Below are 21883 nucleotides of genomic sequence, written 5' to 3' on the forward strand. Positions count from 1 at the left end.
AGTCTTCTCTAGCACCACAGTTCAAAGACATCAGTTCTTTGGTGATCTACCTTCTTTATGGCTCAGCTCTCACAACTGTATGTGACCACTGGGAAGACCATAGCCTAGCTTATGTGGACCTTTGTCAGCAGAGTAATGTCTCTGCTTTTCAACACACTATGTTTGTCATTGCTTTCCTGCCAAGAAGCAATCGTCTTCTGATTTCATGGCTGCAGTCATCATCTGCAATGATTTTGGAGCCCAAGAAGAGGATTTTGTCACTGCTTCCACCCTTTCCTCCTACTGTTTGCCATGTAGCAATGGGGCTAGCTGCCATGATCTTAATTTTTTTTAATATCTAGTCTTAAGCCGGCTCTTTCACTCTCCTCCTTCACCTTTAACAAAAGGCTCTTTAGCTCCTCTTTGCTTTCTGCCATTAGATTTTGGAAGACCCAGCAGTGGCCACAGGACTTAAAAAGGTCAGTCCTCATCCCAGTTCTCAAGAAGAGTGGTACCAAAGAATGTGCTAACCTAACCATCGGACAATTGCACTCATCTCCCATGCTAGTAAGGTCATGCTTGAAATCTTGCATGCTAGTCTTCAGCATTATGCAAACCAGAACTTCCAGATGTCCAAGCTGGGTTTAGAAAAGAAAGGGGAACCAGAGATCAAATTGCCAACATTTGCTGGATTATAGAGAAGGCAATGGAATTTCAGAAAAACATCTATCTCTGTTTCATCGACTATGCTAAAGCCTTTCTTGTATTACTTTCCTTAAACTGGAAGGACTCTGGATGCGTCTCTGACTGTATTTCTTTCAACTGGACCCCACATGGTGTATGGGCTTCTCAAGTGGTGCAGGGGTACAGAACCTGTCTGCCAATGCAGGGGACATAAGAGATGCGGGTTTGATCCTTGGGTTGGGAAGATACTCCTGAAGGGAAGACCGTGGCAATCCACTCCAGTATTCATGCCTAGAAAATCCCATGGACAGAGGAGCCTGGTAGGCTGCAGTTCATAAGGTTACCAAGGGTCAGACATGACTGAAGTGACTTAGTAGCAGCAGCCACATGCTGCACTTACCTAGTGGTGCAAAGTTTCAGGGAGACCAACTGTTGTAATCACTGGGGAAGTGAAAACCAGCAGTGGTGAAGCACTGGGAAGTTGATGGTGAGTTTAGAGAAGCAAACACCAGAGGTAGAAAAATCTTGTTATGCTCTGTGAGAAATGCATGAAGATGTACGGATATTTAGTGTTGGATGGGAGACTGTTGACTAGCAGTTCCCTGCAGATCAGGTGCCAAACCTAGCGGTCCTGATGGGAATCCACTGAGGAAAGGAGCGGATATGACTCTCATAAAGATACAAAGTGGACATGTTGAAACTTTTATTTAACCCATCACTGAGGGAAACCAGTGAGATGGTAAACTGATTCACAGACTGTTTGTGGAACTGGGTATTTATAGACTTCAAACAAGAACAATGTTAGCTTAAGATCCCTAGGCTACAGATAAAGCTGGATAGTGTCCTACAGGGTCATAAAACTGTAATCTTTGAGGTTTCCTTACCATTCCGAAATCTGCACATTAATAAATAATCTCATAGTATCTGGCTTCTGTTCAGTTCAGTCACTCATTTGTGTCCGACTCTTTGTGACCACATGGACTGCAGCATGCCAGGCTGTCCTGTCCATCACCATCTTCCGGAGCGTATTCAAACTCATGTCCATTGAGTTGGTGATGCCATCCAACCATCTCATCCTCTGTTGTCCCCTTCTCTTCCCGCCTTCAATCTTTCCCAACATCAGAATCTTTCCCAATGAGTCAGTTCTTTGCATCAAGTGGGAGAATCAAGTATTGGAGTTTCAGCTTCAGCATCAGTCCTTCCAATGAACACCCAGGACTGATCTCCTTTAGGATGGACTGGTTAGATCTCTGTGCTGTTCAAGGGACTCTCAAAAGTATTCTCCAACACCACAGTTCAAAAGCATCAATTCTTTGGCGCTCAGCTTTCTTTATAGTCTAGCTCTCACATCCATACATGACTCCTGGAAAAACCATATCTTTGACTAGATGGACTTTTATTGGCAACTAATGTCTCTGCTTTTTTAATATGCTATTTAAGTTGGTCATAGCTCTTCTTCCAAGGAGCAAACATCTTTTAATTTCATGGCTGCAGTCACCATCTGCAGTGATTTTGGAACCCAAAAATAGTCTCTCAGTGTTTCCACTGTTTCCCCATCTATTTGCCATGAAGTGATGGGAACGGATGCCATGATCTTCGTTTTCTGAATGTTGAGTTTTAAGCCAACTTTTTCACTCTCCTCTTTTACTTTCATCAAGAGGCTTTTTAGTTCCTCTTCACTTTCTGCCATAAGGGTGGTGTCATCTGCATATCTGAGGTTATTGATATTTCTCCTGGCAATCTTGATTCGAGCTTGTGCTTCTTCCAGCCCAGCGTTTCTCATGATGTACTCTGCATAGAAGTTAAATAAGCAGGGTGACAATATACAGACTTGACGTACTCCTTTTCCTATTTGGAACCAGTCTGTTGTTCCATGTCCAGTTCTAACTGTTGCTTCCTGACCTGCATATAGGTTTCTCAAGAGGCAGGTCAGGTGGTCTGGTATTCCCATCTCTTTCAGAATTTTTCACAGTTGATTGTGATCCACACAGTCAAAGGCTTTGGCATAGTCAATAAAGCAGAAATAGATGTTTTTCTGGAACTCTCCTGCTTTTTTGATGACCCAACAGATGTTGGCGATTTGATCTCTGGTTCCTCTGCCATTTTTAAAACCAGCTTGAACATCTGGAAGTTCACGGTTCATGTACTGTTGAAGCCTGGCTTGGAGAATTTTCAGCATTACTTTGCTAGTATGTGAGATGAGTGCAATTGTGTGGTAGTTTGAGCATTCTTTGGCATTGCCTTTCTTTGTGATTGGAATGATAACTGACCTTTTCCAGTCCTGTGGCCACTGCTGAGTTTTCCAAATTTGCTGGCATATTGAGTGCAGCACTTTCACAGCGTCATCTTTCAGGATTTGAAATAGCTCAACTGGAATTCCATCACCTCCACTAGTTTTGTTCCTAGTGAAGCTTCCTAAGGCCCACTTGACTTTGCATTCCAGGATGTCTGGGTCTAGGTGAGTGATCACACCATCGTGGATATCTGGGTCATGAAAATCTTTTTTGTATAGTTCTTTGTGTATTCTTGCCACCTCTTCTTAATATCTTCTGCTTCTGTTAGGTCCATACTATTTCTATTCTTAATTGTGCCCATCTTTGTTTTTTTTTTTTTTTTATAGCACAGACTCAAAATTTATTCTGTTATAATCTCTATCAGATCAGATCAGATCGGATCGGATCAGTTGCTCAGTCGTGTTGGCTATAATTTATATTAAATAACAAATTGAAACTATTTTGTGTTAAATAAGTTGTACAATAAATGACATTTGTTCAAAGTAAAAAAAAAATCCTTATCTAAGCTTTTATAATATTCTGAAGTATCAGATAACTTAGTCTGACAGTTTGCTGCCGCTGCTAAGTCACTTCAGTTGTATCTGACTCTGTGTGACCCCATAGACGGCAGCACATCAGGCTCCTCTGTCCATGGGATTCTCTAGGCAAGAACACTGGAGTGGGTTGCCAGTTCCTTCTCCAGTTGTGCCCATCTTTGCCTGAAATGTTCCCTTGGTATCTGTGATTTTCTTGAAGAGATCTCTAGTCTTTCCCATTCTATTGTTTTCCTCTATTTCTTTGTATTGATCACTGAGGAAGTCTTTCTTATCTCTCCTTGCTATTCTTTGGAACTCTGCATTCAAATGTGTATATCTTTCCTTTTCTCCTTTACCTTTAGCTTCTCTTCTTTTCTCAGCTATTTATAAGGCCTCCTCAGACAACCATTTTGCTTTTTTGCATTCTTTTTCTTGGGGATGATCTTGATCACTGCCTCCTGTACAGTGTCATGAACCTCTGTCCATAGTTCTTCTGGCACTCTGTCTATGAGATCTAATCCTTTGAATCTATTTGTCACTTTCATTGTATAATCAGAAGGGATTTGGTTTAGGTCGTACCTGAATGGTCTAGTGGTTTTCCCTACATTGTTCAATTTCAGTCAGAATTTGGCAATAAGGAGTTCATGATCTGAGCCACAGTCAGCTCTTGGTCTTGTTTTTGCTGAATGTATAGAGCTTCGCCATCTTTGGCTGCAAAAAATATAATCAGTTTGATTTTGATATTGACCATCTGGTGATGTCCATGTGTAGAGTCATCTCTTGTGTTGTTGGAAGAGGGTGTTTGCTATGAGTGGTGTGCAGTCTTGGTAAAACTTTGTTAGCTTTTGATCTGCTTCATTCTGTACTCCAAGGCCAAATTTGTCTGTTATTCCACGTATCTCTTGACTTCTTACTTTTGCATTCCAGTCCCCTATAATGAAAAGGATATCATTTTTGCGTGTTAGTTCTAGGTGGTCTTATAGGTCTTCATAGAACTGTTCAACTTCTGCTTCTTCAGCATTACTGGTTGGGGCATAGACTTGGATTACTGTGATATTGAATGGTTTGCCTTGGAAGGGAACAGAAATCGTTCTGTTGTTTTTGAGATTGCATCCACTTACTGCATTTTGGACCCTTTTGTAGATTATGATGGCTACTCCATTTCTTCTAAGGGATTCTTGCCCACAGTAGTAGATATAAGGTCATATATCTGAGTTAAATTCACCCATTCCAGTCCATTTTAGTTCACCAATTCTAAAATGTCAATGTTCACTCTTGCCATCTCCTGTTTGACCACTTCCAATTTGCCTTGATTCACTGAACTAACATTCTAGGTTCCTATGCCATATTGCTCTTTATAGCATCAGACTTTACTTCTATCACCAGTCACATCCACAACTGGATGTTGTTTTTGCTTTGGCTCCGTCTCTTCATTCTTTCTGGAGTTATTTCTCTGATCTCCAGTAGCATATTGGGCACCTACTGACCTGGGGAGTTCATCTTTCAGTGTCCTATCTTTTTGCCTTTTCATACTGTTCATGGGGTTCTCAAGGCAAGAATACTGAAGTGGTTTGCCATTCCCTTCTCCAGTGGACCACATTTTGTCTGTATTCTCCACCATGACCTGTCCATCTTGGGTGGCCCTACATGGCATGGCTCATAGTTTCATTGAGTTAGACAAGGCTTTGGTCCATGTGACCAGTTTAATTAATTTTCTGTGATTGTGGTTTTCATTCTGTTGGCCCTCTGATGACCCAGAGGATGGTATGGGGAGGGAGGAGGGAGGAGGGTTCAGGATGGGGAACACATGTATACCTGTGGCGGATTCATTTTGATATATGGCAAAACCAATACAATATTCTAAAGTTAAAAAAAAAAAGAAGAAGCTTATGGAATCTTCCTGATGGGAGAGACTGACTGAGGGGGAAACTGGGTCTTATGGGCTGGGCTATGGTCAGTTATACTCTAATGCAATTTTCTGTTGATGGGCAGGGCTGTGTTCCCTCCTTGTTGTTTGACCTGAGGCCACACTGTGGTGGAGGTAGTGAAGATAATGGCAGCCTCCTTCAAAAGGTCCCATGCACGCACTGCTGCACTGAGTGCCCCAACCCTGCACCAGGCCACCACCGCCCCATGCCTCTGCCGGAGACTCCTAGGCGCTCACGGGCAAGTGTGGGTCAGTCTCTTATGGGGTCACTGTTCCTTTCTCCTGGTCCTGGTGTGCACAAGAGTTTGTTTGTGCCCTCTAAGAGTCTGTTCCCCTAGTCCTGGGTAAGTTCTGGTGGCTCTTTGGTGGTGTTAATGGCGACCTCCTCCAAGAGGGCTTTTACCATACCAGGTCTGCTACATCCAGACCCCCTGCCCCTGCGGCAGGTAACTGAGGACCTGTACCTCTACAGGCGATGCTCTGGCTCTAATCTGAGAGTAAATAGCCAAGTCAAACACAAGGACATCATCTGAGAGAATTCAAGAACCCTTGGGAGGATTTGTGCGACAGTCTGCAGTATTACCTCCAGAGATATGATGCCCCCTTCTCTCCTCCGCTTCTCCACTCCTGCCCAATTGCCTTAGTTCCAAGTTTTGGATGTTTTTCTTAATTAACATTAAAAAAATACTTTGAAGTTAAATCTGGAGTTGAATCTCAGTTCCTTCACTTACCAGCTGTGTAATATTGCTCAGGTAGTTACCTGTGACTGAATTTACTTGCTACAAATTGGGAGGAGCTTTGTAAAGTGCCTGACACATGTTAGGCACTCATTTAATCTTAGTTCTTCTCTTTGTGTGTCAGTGGTGTTCAACTCTTTGTGACCCCATGGACTATAGCCTCTGTCCATGGGGTTATAGCCATGGAATTCTCCAGGCAAGAGTACTGGAATGAGTAGCTTTCTCTTCTGTAGGGGATCTCCCCACCCCGGGATCCAACTGGGTCTCCTGCACTGCAGGCAGATTCTCTACCATCTGAGTCACCAGGGAAACTCCTTTTCTTTTTTTTAAGTGAAAAAAAAAATCACCTTTTGTCTGGTCTTTAGAGACAAAGTTTTCTTCCTCTTTTTATCCTTCTCTCTTGCTTTTTTTCTATTTCTCTTTCTCATTTCTAGTTTATTAGAATAATATCCTAGAACTCTGGTGGATTGTCTCTGTTATGTGGAGGCATTGTATTAAATTTTTATTATTCATCTAAATGGAAAAAATGATTTTAACATTATTTTTTAATTAAAAATTTTCCCCCAGCTTTGTGAGCTATAGTTAACCTATAACATCGTGTAGGTTTAAGGTGTGCAACTTAATGATTTGATACATGACTGTATTGTGAAATGATTACCATAATAAGGTTAGTTAACACATCCATCTCACATCATGAGAAACGCTGGGCTGGAGGAAGCACAAGCTGGAATCAAGATTGCCAGGAGAAATATCAATAACCTCAGATATGCAGATGACACCAGCCTTATGGCAGAAAGTGAAGAACTAAAGAGCCTCTTGATGAAAGTGAAAGAGGAGAGTGAAAAAGTTGGCTTAAAGCTCAACATTCAAAAAACTAAGATCATGGCATCTGGTCCCATCACTTCATGGCAAATAGATGGGGAAACTGTGGAAACAGTGGCTGACTTTATTTTTATGGGCTCCAAAATCACTGCAGATGGTGACTGCAGCCATGAAATTAAAAGATACTTATTCCTTGGAAGGAAAGTTATGACCAACCTAGACAGCATATTAAAAAGCAGAGATATTACTTTGCCAACAAAGGTCCATCTAGTCAAGGCTATGGTTTTTCCAGTGGTCATGTATGGATGTGAGAGTTGGACTATAAAGAAAGCTGAGTGCTGAAGAATTGATGCTTTTGAACTGTGGTGTTGGAGAAGACTCTTGAGAGTCCCTTGGACTGTAGGGAGATCCAACCAGTCTATCCTAAAGGAAATCAGTCCTGAATATTCATTGGAAGGACTGATATTGAAGCTGAAACTCCAATCCTTTGGCCACCTGATGCGAAGAACTGACTCATTTGAAAAGGCCCTGATGCTGGGAGGGATTAAGGGCAGGAGAAGAAGGGGATGACAGAGGATGAGATGGTTGGATGGCATCACTGACTCAATGGACATGGATTTGGGTGGACTCCGGTAGTTGGTGATGAACAGGGAGGCCTGGCGTGCTGCGGTTCATGGAGTTGCAGAGAGTCAGACACAACTGAGCGACTGAACTGAATTGAACTGAACTGAACACATCCATCATGTCACATAGTCATATTTTGTGTGTATGATGAAAATTTTCAATATCAGGTCTTTGAACAGTTTTCAAATATGCAGTGCGGTATTGTTAGCTGTGGTTTCCATGTTCTACAGTATGTTTTATTTAGAGAAACTGCTGCATATGATAGGGGCTTCACCCATGACTCAGGGGTAATGAATCTGCCAGCAATGCGGGAGACGTGGGTTCGATCACTGGGTCAGGAAGATCCCCTGGGGGAGGGCATGGCAATCCACTCTAGTATTCTTGCGGGGATAATCCCACAGACAGAGGAGCCTGATGGGTTGCAGTCCATAGGGTCATAGTCGGACATGACTGAAGCAAATGAGCACTTCAGGCACATACTGCATATGATAAAGGGAGAGGTGTTACTCAAATTAAGATGATTTCTTACTGGATATAACTTAGTGTTTCTTGTTTTGAGATGGATTGTTGCTGTTGTTCAGTCACTAAGTCGTGTCCGACGCTTTGCCACTTTATGAACTGCAGCATGCCAGGATTCCCTGTCCTTCAGTATCTCCTGGAGTTTGCTCAAACTCATGAGTCAGTGATGCCATCTAACCATCTCATCCTTTGTCACCCCCTACTCCTCTTGCCCTCAGTGTTTCCCAGGATCGGGGTCTTTTCCAATGAATCAGCTCTTTGCATCACGTGGGCCAAGTACTGTAGACTGAGCTTCAGCATCAGTCCTTCCGGTGAATATCCAGGGTTGATTTCCTTAAGGATTGACTAGTTTGATCTCCTTGCTGTCCAAGGGACTTTCAAGAGTCTTCTCCAGCACCACAGTTCAAAAGCATCAATTCTTCGGTGCTCAGCCTTCTTTATGGTCCATCTCTCACATCAGTACATGACTAATGGAAAAACTATAACACTGAGATGGGTATAGGGGTATTACTTGTTTAAGTGTAAATATTAGCCTTATTTCTTTTTAAAAGGAGAGCTGGACTTCTGAGCTATCTTTCCTGAAGCCCACTCCATGTCTCTGTGCCTGCTGTGTGCTCTGTTCTGGGTTGAGGTTTGTGAGGAGGGGGTCAGGTGCACAGAAGCTCTCAGGAGCATGCTCTCTGCATCCCCCGTTCCTGGTACAGGTCGGCCTGGGTGGGGTTAACAGGAATGCTGGAGGGACCATGAGCTGGTGTCTGGCACAGGTAAATTTAATTGGTCATCACAGCTAGAATTGGGTTCCTGGAGAACCTAGTCTTTCACCTTCTCTGCAACCCTTCAGATGGTAAACTGGGCTGTGATTCAAAATGACAAGGTTGGTGATGCCAAGAGCCTCTTCAGACTTTTGATTTGGAGAAAGGAGTCTTTTCTTAGAAATTTTTATATAGGCCAGAGAAGCCTATACATTGGCTTAGGTTCTTTTGCTGGAGGGCCAGCTCCTTTTTCTTTCAGTGGCTGGTTTATGAGCTTCTGTTTTTGCTCCAGTCATTAGTCTCTGGAGACTGAGGAATAAGATGGAATTGCCCCTGACTCCACCTCCCTTACAGAGTATGGTATGAATGTAGATCAATAGATCAGGGTTCCCAAATTCTCAGCTCAGTTCTGCCACTACTTAGAATGTCTCTTCTTTTTCGTATTTACACATTTTGTTTCCTGCCTGCCTGCAGAGTCAGTATGTTGTATGTGTTTTGGTCGCTCAGTTGTGTCTGAGTCTTTTGCAGCTGCATGGACTGTAGCCCACCAGGCATCTCTGTCCATGGGATTCTCCAGGCAAGAATACTGGAGTGGGTTGCCAAACCCTTCTCCAGGGTCTTACCGACCTAGGGATTGAGCCCTAGTCTCCTGCATTGCAGGCAGATTCTTTACCATCTGAGCCACCAGGGAAGCTGTAGTATGGTGTATACATTGTTCAGTATTAATAATCAAATGAGAGAAAAGCTCTTGGGTCCTCTTTCTTCATTTCTGTGTTATAGCTCTAAATGAGGTGATGTGATCACTGCCTTGATGGCCCAAGCTCAATTCATTCATTAAGCAACATCTATCTTTTGAGCAACAACTCTGTGCCAAGCCCTGGTGATTTCTATGTAGATGTGATAAATGAGAACCTGCCCTGATGGAGACAGATTGTAACCACATAAACAAATGAGATGATTAGAGATTATGATATTAAGAATGGTATTGAGAAGGAAAGAAATCAGATGATGGGAAAATATTAGTATGCTGCTATTCTTAGTAATTTTAATTTGGTTTATTAGAGGATTTGAAAATGGAAAGATGAGAGTGAGTCAGCCATAGGAAGAGTTGAGTGAAGAACATTCTAGGAAAGGGACATGCAGAGAGGCATGGGATGAGTTTGGCTTGTGCATGGAACAGAAGGACAGACTGTGGCTGAAGTGGAGTGAGTAAGGGGGCCAGTGGGCAGAGGGGTAGTCAGAGGCTGGCAGGGTCGTTTAGGGGCTTCATAGATTTTTGAGAAGGAATTTGAATTTTATTTTTATTTCAGGACTCTACCTTGTTCTTTTTGAAAATTGAAATATAGTTGATTTACAGTGTTTCAAGTTTGTATTATATAGGTTTCCCTTGTAGCTCAGTCGGTAAAGAGTCTGCATGCAATGCAAGAGACCTGGGTTTGATTCCTGGGTTGGGAAGATCCCCTGGAGAAGGAAATGGCAACTCACTCCAGTATTCTTGCCTGGAGAATCCCATGGAGCCTGGCAGGCTACAGTCTATGGGATCTCAAGAGTTGGACACGACTGAGCAACTAAGCACACACTCTTCAGTCTCACTCAACCCAGAAGCACAATGAAACAAATAACAGGACTAAGCACACAACACAAGTTTATAGCAAAGTGATTCAGTTTTATATATATATATATATATATATATATAGGCCTCCCCTGATGGTTCAGTGGGTTAAGAAATTGCCTTCAATGCAGGAGACACAGGAAACATGGGTTCAATTGTTTGATTAGGATGATCCATGGAGGAAGAAATGGCAGCCCACTCCAGTATTCTTGCCTGGAAAATTCCATGGACAGAGGAGCCTGGTGGGCTATAGTCCAAAGGGTCGCAAAGAGTCAGACATGACTGACTAAGCACCCATATATGTGTGTGTATATATATATACACACACACACACACACGCACACACATATATTGTGTATATATATTCTTTTTCAGAAACCTTTTCATTATAGGTTATTATAAGATATTGAATATTTCTTATACTATACAGTAGGTCTTGGATGTTTATTAAATTTGGATTTATTCTATGTGCAGTGGAAAGGTTTTAAAGAAGTCTAAAGCAGTAGTATGATGTGAGCTTATTAAAGAAGAGAAAGAAGAGTAACTTCAGCTGTTATGTGAAGAATTGAATGGCAGATGTGAAGCGTGGGGGCAGGGAGGCCAGGATGGTCCTGTGTGTGGCTGTGGAAATGGTGGAAGGAATGTGAGGGAAGGAGGCTTTGAAGATTCGACTAGGTTACAGTGGGTCCCAGATAACTGGATGAGGAGCTTGGATTTGATTTTTGCACCTATGAGGGAACTTTGTGTATGTGTAAGTTTGTGTGTGAGTGTATGTGTGTTTCTAAGTGTGTGTGTCTGTGAGTTTACGGGTGAGCTTGTGAGTGTGTGAGTCAGTGTGTATGAGTGTGGGGTACATGTGTGGATTTGTAAGCAGATGTGAGTGTGCATGTGTGTGCAACTTTTGAACAGACCAGTGGCATAAAGAAAAGGCTGCCCTCTATGCTGTAGAGAACAGTCTGGCGGCAGGGAGACTTGCTGGGTGGGTAGTGGGGTTGGATATTACACAAAGACCCAGGGGTGCTAACGTGGCCAGCCAGGGAGAAAGACATGACTGAATCGGGCAAGTCCTGTTATTTGTCTCATTGTGCTTCTGGGTTGATTGAGACTGAAGACTCCTTTAGAGGAGTCACAGTTTCTTCAAATTAGCCCAGTTTGATTGCTAGCTGAGTATTTTACTAGTCTTATTTAAAAAAAAACAAAAACTTATCTAAGTTAAATCTCACTTACATCCATGTGCTTGATTTCTCTGAAAGGAGTTACATTAGTGAGCGTTAAGTGGAGTGGTTCCACTGCAGCCCACCCAAACTCCCCACTCTGTTGCTGGGAGGCATGCACACATGTGCTTGGGCACATGCGCATGCATGCACGCGAGCACGCACAAGTCTCTTTTATGTTTAAAGTTCTTGATTCCTGAGACACTCATTGTGTTTTTTGTTCCCCCAGGACATCTTTGAAGATGCTTTGGAAACCCTCTCTGTGTAAGTAGTAACGTAATAAAAACGTATATAGTAGAGAAAATTGATGGTTTTCTTTTAAAAAAAATAAATATTTCATTCTCATTTTTTTGAGTATAGTGACTATTGTTGGAAAAATTCAGTTCTCTATAATTTAACATTTAGGATGTGATTAAGCCAGATTTCTTGTAACCTTAAACTAAAATAAAAGAAAAAAGTTTTCCAACAAATTAAATTTTGTTTACAGCTAACCCTTTTATATTGGAGAAGGAAATGGCAACCCACTCCACTATTCTCGCCTGGAGAATCCCAGGGACAGAGGAGCCTGTTGGGCTGCTGTCTGTGGGGTCGCACAGAGTCAGACGTGACTGACGCGACTTAGCAGCAACCCTTTTATATCTTGCCCATATTTCTTTACATGATTGGCCTCATACTGTAGATTTTTGCTTTTGGTTTGCACTTAGTTTTATTATAAGCATTTCCTATATGCCTATATAATTTTTGTAATGATTTTAAATGATGTCATATTAGATCAAATGGAACACTACAGTTTACTTATTCATTTCTCCTTAGACATTTAGTAAAACTAGGGAATATTTTAATATGTATAGTTTTGTTATATTTTTGAATTGTCTCTGAAAGTTTTAACTTCACCAATGTAGGATTACTGGCTATAAAAGGGATGACTATTTTTATTGCTCTTTATGTGATATTTTTCAAGTTGCCTTTGTGTACTAGTCAACTCAGGCTGCCATAACAAAATACCATGGGTTGGGTGGCTTAAACAGCAGAAGTTAATTTTCTCACAGTTTTGGAGCCTGAAAGTGAGAGATCGGGTTGCTAGCGTGGTTTGGTTCTGGTGAGAGCTCTCTGCCTGGTTTACAGATGGTCACCTCCTCGTTGTGTCTCCACAGGTAGAGAGAGAGAGAGAGAGAGAGAGAGAGAGAGAGAGAGGTCTCTAGGTGCTCTTCCTATAAGGGCATTAGTCACGAGGACCCCACTCTCAGGATCTGATCTAAATCTAATTATCTTCCAAAGGCCTCATCTCCAAATGCCATCACATTGGGGATCAGAGCTTCAGTATGTGAATTTTGGGGGAATGCAATTCTGAGATGGTTAGATGGCATCACCGACTTGATGGACATGAGTTTCAGCAAGCTTCAGGAGTTAGTGATAGACAGGGAAGCCTGAGGTGCTGTAGTCCATGGGGTCGCAAAGAGTTGAGCGACTGAACTGAATTCAGTCCACAGCACTTTCAAAAGAATTTTATCTTTTGAATTTTATCTTATTTTAGCTATGAACAATGTGTATGTGTAGCATCATCATCCCTAGGTATTATTTGAAACCATTTTTCTGCTTAAAAAGTGAAAAGTGTTAGTCGCTCAGTCGTGTCCAGCTCTTTGTGACCCTGTGGACTGTAGCCCGCCAGCATCCTCTGTCCATGGAATTCTCGAGGCAATAATATTGGAGTGCGAAGCCATTCCCTTCTCCATAGGAACTTCCTGACCCAGGGATTGAACCTGGGTCTCTTGCATTGCAGGCGCTTTACCATTTGAGCCATTAGGGAAGCCCTTTGCTACTTTAGTGATACCTAATTGTTTAGTTAAAATTTTTTTTTTCTGGGAGTTCTCTCGTGGCCTAATGTTTAGGATTCCAGGCCTTCACTACCATGGCCTGGGGTTAATCACTGCTTGGGGAACTGAGATCCCACAAGCCATGTGGTATACCCCTCCCACCCCGCATTTTTTTTCTTATCATCATTGTTTAGTCTGTTGCATTCCCTTATGTATGAATTCTAGTCTTCTCTTGCCTATTTAACTTTTTTCTCACTGTTTCTCATACATACTTATGAACTTACGTATGTATATACACTTTCATCTTTGGTTCTATTTGCTACAGATACTTTCCCTTAATTGCTATTTTTATGTTAGAGTTGCACATTTTTTTACTGTCCAAAGTTTTTAGTGTTTGTCATCGAATATATATGTGATTAAAAAGAACTTAATTGTGATTAGGATTTAAAAAAATAACCTTGCTACTGTGCAATAGTTGCAGATTTACAGAACTATTATGAACATAGTATGGAAAGTCCTATATATCCCACACTGGTTTTCCCTGTGATTAATTTCTTACATTAGAATGGTACGTTTGTCACAATTAATAATCTAATATGGATATGTTGTTATGGCTAAAGTCCATACTTTATTCAGATATCTTTAGTTTTTATGTAGTATCCTTTTTCTGTTCTTGGATCTCATTCAGGACACCACATTATAATTATTTGTCCTGTCTCTGTAGCCTACTCGTGATTGTGACAGTTTCTCAGACTTTCCTTGGTTTTGATGACCTTGTCAGTTTTGAGACTACTCATTTGTTTTGTGGAATATCTCTCAATTGAGACTTATCTGTTTTTTTTTTTTTTCCCTCATGATTAGACTGAGTTCATGTATTTTGGGGAGGTAGACCACAGATGTAAGGTATCATTCTCATCACACTATATCAAAGGTACATGTTATCAACCTGGCTTACTATTGTAGAGGCTAAACTTAATCACTTGGCTTGAGATAGTGTTTGTCAAGTCTTGCCACTGTAATGTTACTTTTCCTCCCCTTCCCTTTTCATGCTGTACTCTTTGGAAGACAATCTGCTTGTATAATTTTAAAAATTACTTTTAAGGTGAGTGCATTATTTGCCATCCAGAAATCTTATTCCACTCTGCTGCTGCTGCTCTGCTCTGAGCATTGGCAGGAACTGAGCTTGAGGTGCATGGTTGACTGAAATCCAGGATGTAGAAAAGGGTCTGACTATGGGGCTGGTTACTGGAATTCACAGTGGAGGCTCTGCTGTTCCCAGTGAGAAACTGGAACACTGGACACACATCAGAAATGGGTTCAGGTCTCAGAGATGAAAACAGGTCAAGCTGGTATAATTGATGTGACCAATGGGCAATACACATTAAAACTTGTGTTTCCTTGAATTTTCACTGGTTGTGTTAAACTGGCAGCGGCTTTACCTCTGGGTTTGAAAGGCATTGTCAGCAATTTCTAACACTGACTAGTTTTTAAAAAATCAAATTATAGAGAAACAAAAACCTTCTGATCTTGACTTCTGGTTTCTGGCTTTGCATGTAAGGAGCTTGAAGTCACCACTCTGTCCTAACAACAAGTAAAGAGCTTAACAGACTTGAAAAATCCACAATTCATTTTGGAGCCAAAGGAAAGGGGAGGATACAGGGCAGATCCCAATGCCCAATACTAGAGGGTCAGAAGGGCAAATACAGGGAGTATGGTGTATGAGCCAAAGCTGGGACTGGAAGACCTCAGCTGTGATGGATGAATTGGTGGAGGCTTAGTGTAAACAACTCTGGGAGTTAAGAACCACAGGGGAATCTCTCATGTGAAGCCCCCTCCCCTCCTAATGTGAGATTTGCCTCTAGAAGCTTTACCAGATTCCCACAGTAAACAGAGGAGAAAAAATCCCTTTGGGCATCCTGCAGGGTAAGGAGAAAAGGAACATTCTGAAATATACCAGAGTTGACTGTTCTTAACAAGGCCTACCCTCAGGGGAGAGTAGTTAACCAGAGTCTAACTGACCTGGGAACTCCAGCCCACTCTGGCCATCCTGTCCCATCTACCTGAGAAGAAAAACTGAGAAACACTTGAGCAGTTCCCAGTCCAGAGGCACAGGCTCCCTTAAGGACTGTGACCTAATCATAGGAGTGTCAGTCGTTTCCCCTCCCCACCCCCTCACCACCATGTGACCACAGGTTGATTTACAGCAGTTCCTTTTATCATGTACATCATATTTAACCACCAAGAAAGATTACAAGGCAGACCAATAGGCAAAAAACACAGTTTGAAGAGGCAGAGTAAACATCTAAACCAGACATAGCAGGGATGTGGGGGTTTCAAACAACTATGGTGAATATGCTGTGGGCTCTATGGGTGAATAGAGAGCCTGCCTGCAGGAACAGATAGGCAGTGTGAACAGAAAGATGGAAGTCATAAGAAAGAACCAAAAAGAAATGCTAGAGATCTGAAAACACTAACAGAATTGAAAGCTGCCTTTGATGGACTTATTAGACTGGACATGGCTGAGGAAAGAGTCTCTGAGCTAGAGGCTAGAGCAATATAATCCTGAATGAGTTTAGTCTCTCAGTCGTGTCCGACTCTTTGCGATCCCATGGACTGCAGCCCACCAAGTTCCTCTGTCCCTGGGGTTCTCCAGGCTAGAATACTGGAGTGGGTTGCCATGCCTTTCTCCAGGGGATCTTCCCAACCCAGGGATCGAACCTAGGTCTCCCGCATTGCAGCTGGATTCTTTACCAATTGAGCTGAATAGAATCCTCAAAAACTGAAAAGCAAAGAGAACAAAGACTGATTAAAAACAGAACAGAATATCCAAGGACTGTAGGACAAGTACAACAGGTGTTGTATGGAAACACTAGGAGGAAAAGAAAGGAACAGAAGAATATTTGAAATAATAATGTTTGATAATTTCCACAATTAATGTTAGATACCAAACCATAAATCCAGTAAGGTAAGAGATCACTGAATAGGATGAACACCAAAAAGTAACCTCTTGATAGATCTATCACCTGTAAACTACAGAGTAGCAAAGATAGATTCCTAAAATAAAAAACACACCTTACCTCTAGAGGAGCAAAGTTAACTTCTCATCAGAAACCTGGCAAGCAAAAGAAAGTGGAGTGAAATATTTGTGTTTAGAGGATTAAACCACCAACCTAGAATTCTGTACTCTGTGAAATTATCTTCAAAAGTAAAGGAGAAATAAAAGCTTTCTCAAGCGAACAAAAATTAAAGCAATTTGTTACCCATAGATCTGCCTTATGAGAAACACGAAAAGAAGTTCTATATAGAGAGGGAAAATAATATGTAGAACATCAGATCTACATAAAGAAAAGAAGAACATCAAAAAAGGAATAAGTCAAAGTAAAATAAAATACTTTTTCATATTCTTAATTGATCTAATGGATAGCAGTTTGTTGAAAATAATACCAACAGTGTATTTGGTTATATATACTTATGTTTATATATATATACACACAAAAGATATATATATATATATATATATATATACACACACGCACTTGTCTATGCTCACATCTAAGTGAGATGAATGAAAACAGCGATACAAGCAATGGGAAGGAGGATAGTATTGTCTTGTTATAAGGTACTCACACTACCTGTGAAGTGGTACAGTATGTTTGAATGCAGACTTAGATGTAAATGTGTATTGCAAACTCTAGGGCAACCACCAAAAAAAAAGTAAAAAAAGAAGTAAAGCTGATATGCTAAGAAAGGAGAGAAAATGGAGCATATGAAATGTTCAATCAAAACAATATAAGGCAGAAAAAGAGTGGAAGACAAGAATAGGAACAAGAAGTGAGGGCTTCTGCTGCTGCTAAGTCGCTTCAGTCGTGTCCGACTCTGTGTGACCCCGTGGACTGCGACCTACCAGGCTTCTCCATCCATGGGATTCTCCAGGCAAGAACGCTGGAGTGGGTTGCCATTTCCTTCTCCAAAAGTGAGGGCAAGAAATAAAAATAGTGATGAACATGGTAGATGTTAATCCAGCTATATCAATAATCACTTTGAATGTCAGTGGTCTAAATTTACCAATTAAAAGACATTATTAGAGTATCTCACAAAGTATGGTCCAACTATATGTTGTTTACAACAAAACCCATTTTAAATAAAAGACACATAGAATAAAAGTAAATTGAGAAAAAATATACCATGCTAACAATAATCATCAGAAAGCAGGAATAGCAGTACTAATTTTAGACAGAGCAGACTTTAAACTAAGGAAAGTTATCAGGAATAAAGAAAGGCATTAGCTAATGATAGAGGGGCCAATCTCCCAAGAAGGCATAACAGTTCTTAGTGTGTAGATACCTAGCAACAGAGCATCAAACTACATGAAGCAAAAATAGAATTATTATATAAGGAGAAATAGATGATTTCGTTACCATCATTGGTGACTTCAACTCCCTTTTTCAGAAATACACCCAGCAGGCAGAAAATTTTAGCTGAACTAAAAAAAAGAAATCCCTGAACTTAACCCAACTGAAGTTAATTTAGATCCCCATCTCATGCCAACCCCTACATTGCCAGCACACTATTCCAACACCATTTGCTAAGTCTGTGAGTAAAAGAAAATGTATGTATGATGCCTCCTCCATCAAGTAATAAACTCATTAAACTAATAACGCTCTGTTTCTGGGGGCTTTCTCTTTCGGTCCTTTGATCTGTGCCTCTTTGTGTTTGCGCAAAACTATTCTTTTTTTTTTTTGCACAAAACTATTCTATCTGCTTTAGATGTTTCAATATTAGTATGACTGGTTCTCAGGAGAATGGCCTCCAAAAATGTCCTGTGACAGAGATGTTTTTGATTCGTGACTATCAGAAACCCACGGTGAACTCTGAAAATGTGAAATTCCTGGGAAATTTGTATGTCTTGGCTTCTTTTATCTGACTGTCAACCATGTATTACGTTTTTTCCTCTCATCTTGAAAACAATAGTTTTTTAATGCTACCTCACTTTCTGGTTATCTAACATTTTCTTTTCCATGCATTGCCTCTTTCAGCCTGTCTTCAGCTGTTGCCAGCATTGTTTGCTGTTGTTGTAATTTTGTATTGGGGTGTAGCCCATTAACAATGTAATAGTTTCAGGTGAACAGGAAAGAGACACAGCCCTATATATACATGTATCCATTCTCTGCCATGCCAGTATTTTTTTACTTCCAAATTTAACTTCCCTGTCAGCTCAGTCTTGTTCAGTTTAGCAAATCCAAAGGCTTCTCTGTTCTAGAACTTGCCTTGTTCTTTTAGGTTTCTGATGTGCATTATTACCTGTGACACCCTAGACTGTTCCTTAAACGGTTTTGTGTATCCTTTTTGGTGTTGCCAAAATGTCCTTGGTACCCACTTCTCTCACCTTCGTGTAGCAACACATAATAGTAACATTTCACCTAATAGAGAACCTTACCTATTTAAAGTAGAGTCCAGTTCCAAAAAGGGTAGCCAAAGTAGATCTTCAAGCCCATGCTCTAAAAATCTTGCCCTTAGTAGAGACTTCGATCTACATTGACTTCCCATTTACAATGAGACTTCCATTTACAATGAATGTGACTAGACTTATGCTTTTTAGTATAACTTTGCTGGAGTCTTAGGAGGTATGGTGAGAGGGTGGTTTTATATTTGTTGTTAGTAATATACTATTACTATATATAACAGATATAGTTATTTGTTGATAGTAACAAAAAATGGCAGAGAAAGAAGAAAGTAAGTACGATGTACAATCATAGAACTCCAAAGCACAGCAGTGTGGTTTTACTTTGCTCGGGTACACACGCTGAGATGTACCTTTCTGGAGAGTCAACCCCTTGGATTTGACAGTGAACTTGATTACCAGTTTCAGCTTCATTTACTACCTGGTGGACCTGTTGGGACAGTTTCACTGAGTCTCAGTTTCTTCATGCGCTCACAGATTTATTGAGGAGATAAAATGAAATTCAATTTAAATATTATAATATGTATAAACAAAGAGTAGGTGCTCAGTACTTTAAATATCAGTACTTTACTGCTCCCCTATCCTGGTCACTGTCAATCTCCACTGAGAAAGTCATGTTAATAATGCTGTCTCTGAGACATTGGAAAAAAGTTATATCTAGTATATTCTATTTAAGAGGATAGAAACATGTGTCATATATGTAAGAAAATTTCAAAATGACTAAAAATGTTTCCAGATAACATTTGAAAGTCAGTAGGTTGTACTTTTGGGCTTCCCTGGTAGCTCAGACTGTAAAGAATTTGCCTGCAACGCAAGAGACGTGAGTTCAATCCCTGAGTTGGGAAGATCCCCTGGAAAAGGGAATGGCAACCCAATCCAGTATTCTTGGAGAATCCCATGGACAGAAGAATCTGGTGGGCTACAGTCCAGGGGTTTGCAAAGAGTTGGACACGACCGAGTGGGTAACACTTTAACTTTCACTTCGGATTCCCAGGTAGCTCAGTGTTACAGAGTCCGCCTGCCACTGCAGAAGACGTAGGAGATGCAGGAGACTGAGGGACTGAGCACACACATGCTTTATTTACAGGGAAAGCTCTCTTGGATGTTTCTCTGTATTCCACAACATAGAGTGTCATGTTCTGTACCATCTCTCCTGAGTTATTGACCCTTTCTGAAATTGAAAATATTACTGAAGAAATCTGTTATTCTATATTTTTCTTTTAACCTACTCTGTATGTTTTCTCTCTGATTACAAGTATATGTTAACTGTAAAAAATTCTTAACTGGTTTTTATGTGAACTTTTATTTTGTCCTAGTTTTAGGGTTTCCCAACACGTATATTTATCATGCCATGACATTTCTTTTGTGATCTGTTAGCTGCTAAACTCGGTATAGCTCTTTTTCCTTATGCTGATCAAACTACATATTTTGGTTTTATGTGCAGATAGCAATGCTTCAGCCTCGCTGTAGGAGGGTGTGGTCCTCTTGCCAACCTGGTGATTAATTTCTTCCTGTGAATATTTTCTCCTGAATTTGTAATGAAAAGGTGCAAATGAACAGATGAGGAGAGGTTTCAAGTGTTTCCACTAAAGAAAACTTACCTCCTACTCTCCTTTTCTGCTTAGTTAATTCACTACCACAGATGTAGTCTTTCCTAGTTCTGGATTTTTGTGGTAACAATTGTAATAACAACTATTTTGGAAAGTTGTTAGATTTGCTAGCTGGTAGATCTTAATGGAGAAGGCGATGGCACCCCACTCCAGTACTCTTGCCTGGAAAATCCCATGGACGGAGGAGCCTGATAGGCTGCAGTCCATGGGGTCGCAAAGAGTCTGACACGACTGAGCAACTTCACTTTCACTTTTCACTTTCACGCATTGGAGAAGGAAATGGCAACCCACTCCAATGTTCTTGCCTGGAGAATCCCAGGGATGGGGGAGCCTGGTGGGTTGCCGTCTATGGGGTCGCACAGAGTCGGACACGACTGAAGCGACTTAGCAGCAGCAGCAGCAGCAGATGGTACAAACATCTCTAACATTTAGAACTGGAAGGAAAATTAGATTTAAAAAAAAAAAAAAACAGTGACACATTGAGCATGTCCTTTCTGAAAATTAAAATTGCTTATGAAGTTTCTGACTTATTTGCATAGGAGGTCGTCTCTTAGGGAGGAACCGTACTTTAGTCCCATGTAATGGTCAATAGAATTTTGCTAGAAGGTTAGCTCTGCCATAGTCTCTGGCTTCTTGATTTAACAATTCCACCCTGGTGTGTACTTCTTGGTGCCCTGATGACTGGGTATTCTTCATGCCCAGGACAACTACTGTATCTGACAACATAGTGGTGGGTGTAAGTAAAGTCTGTTCATAAATTAACTGTGATATTGATTTTGGGTGGCCTCAGCCTGCAGTGGCTTGAAGCAAGGTTTGTGTTTCTGGCCAGATTGAGGTCAGCTTATGGCAGACAAGGTTCTGGCCCTTTGGCTTTGTGTAAAAAGAATTCTCACAAAGATGGAAAGGAGTGAAACAAGTAAAGTGTTTATTAGGAGGAAAGAGTACAGTATGTGTGGATAGACACACGGGCAGACAGAGAGAGCCATGTCCTCGTGGTAGTTTGAATCACTTTTATGGGGTATTTCTTTCAGCTTTTCTTTGGCCAGTCATTTTGCTTTGCCTTGTTCTGAGTTCATATTTGGTATATCTCAGGATCCTCCCATATGTACATGCATCTCTCAGTCAAGATGGATTCCAGCGAAGAGGCCTATGGGTGGCCTTGGCATCACTCTCCATTTGACCCCCAAGGAGCTTTCTAGGTCTTCTTGACTTTGAGAATAAGAAATATGTGGCCTCTTATCTCTTATCTGGGTAGGCCCAGCCTTCTGTCCTGCATTCGAGAATTGACATTGAATATCCAGAATATAAAAAAATATTGA

General features: G+C 41.1%; 1 protein-coding gene across 2 annotated transcripts in view; it reads left to right on the top strand.

The window, feature by feature from the left end:
- The window catches only part of TTC39B (tetratricopeptide repeat domain 39B), a 151611-nt gene that overhangs the window by 35821 nt on the left and 93907 nt on the right, over positions 1 to 21883 (top strand). Inside the window, exon 2 of one of the 2 annotated variants that reach the window (XM_027549203.1) lies at positions 11909 to 11943. The exons of the other annotated variant lie outside the window; for it this stretch is intronic. Coding sequence (XP_027405004.1) covers positions 11909 to 11943 — 35 coding nt within the window. The remainder of the gene's footprint in view (positions 1 to 11908; positions 11944 to 21883) is intronic. 2 annotated transcript variants of the gene reach the window in all.

The sequence above is a fragment of the Bos indicus x Bos taurus genome, chromosome 8, assembly GCF_003369695.1.
Source record: "Bos indicus x Bos taurus breed Angus x Brahman F1 hybrid chromosome 8, Bos_hybrid_MaternalHap_v2.0, whole genome shotgun sequence".
NCBI lineage: Eukaryota > Metazoa > Chordata > Mammalia > Artiodactyla > Bovidae > Bos > Bos indicus x Bos taurus.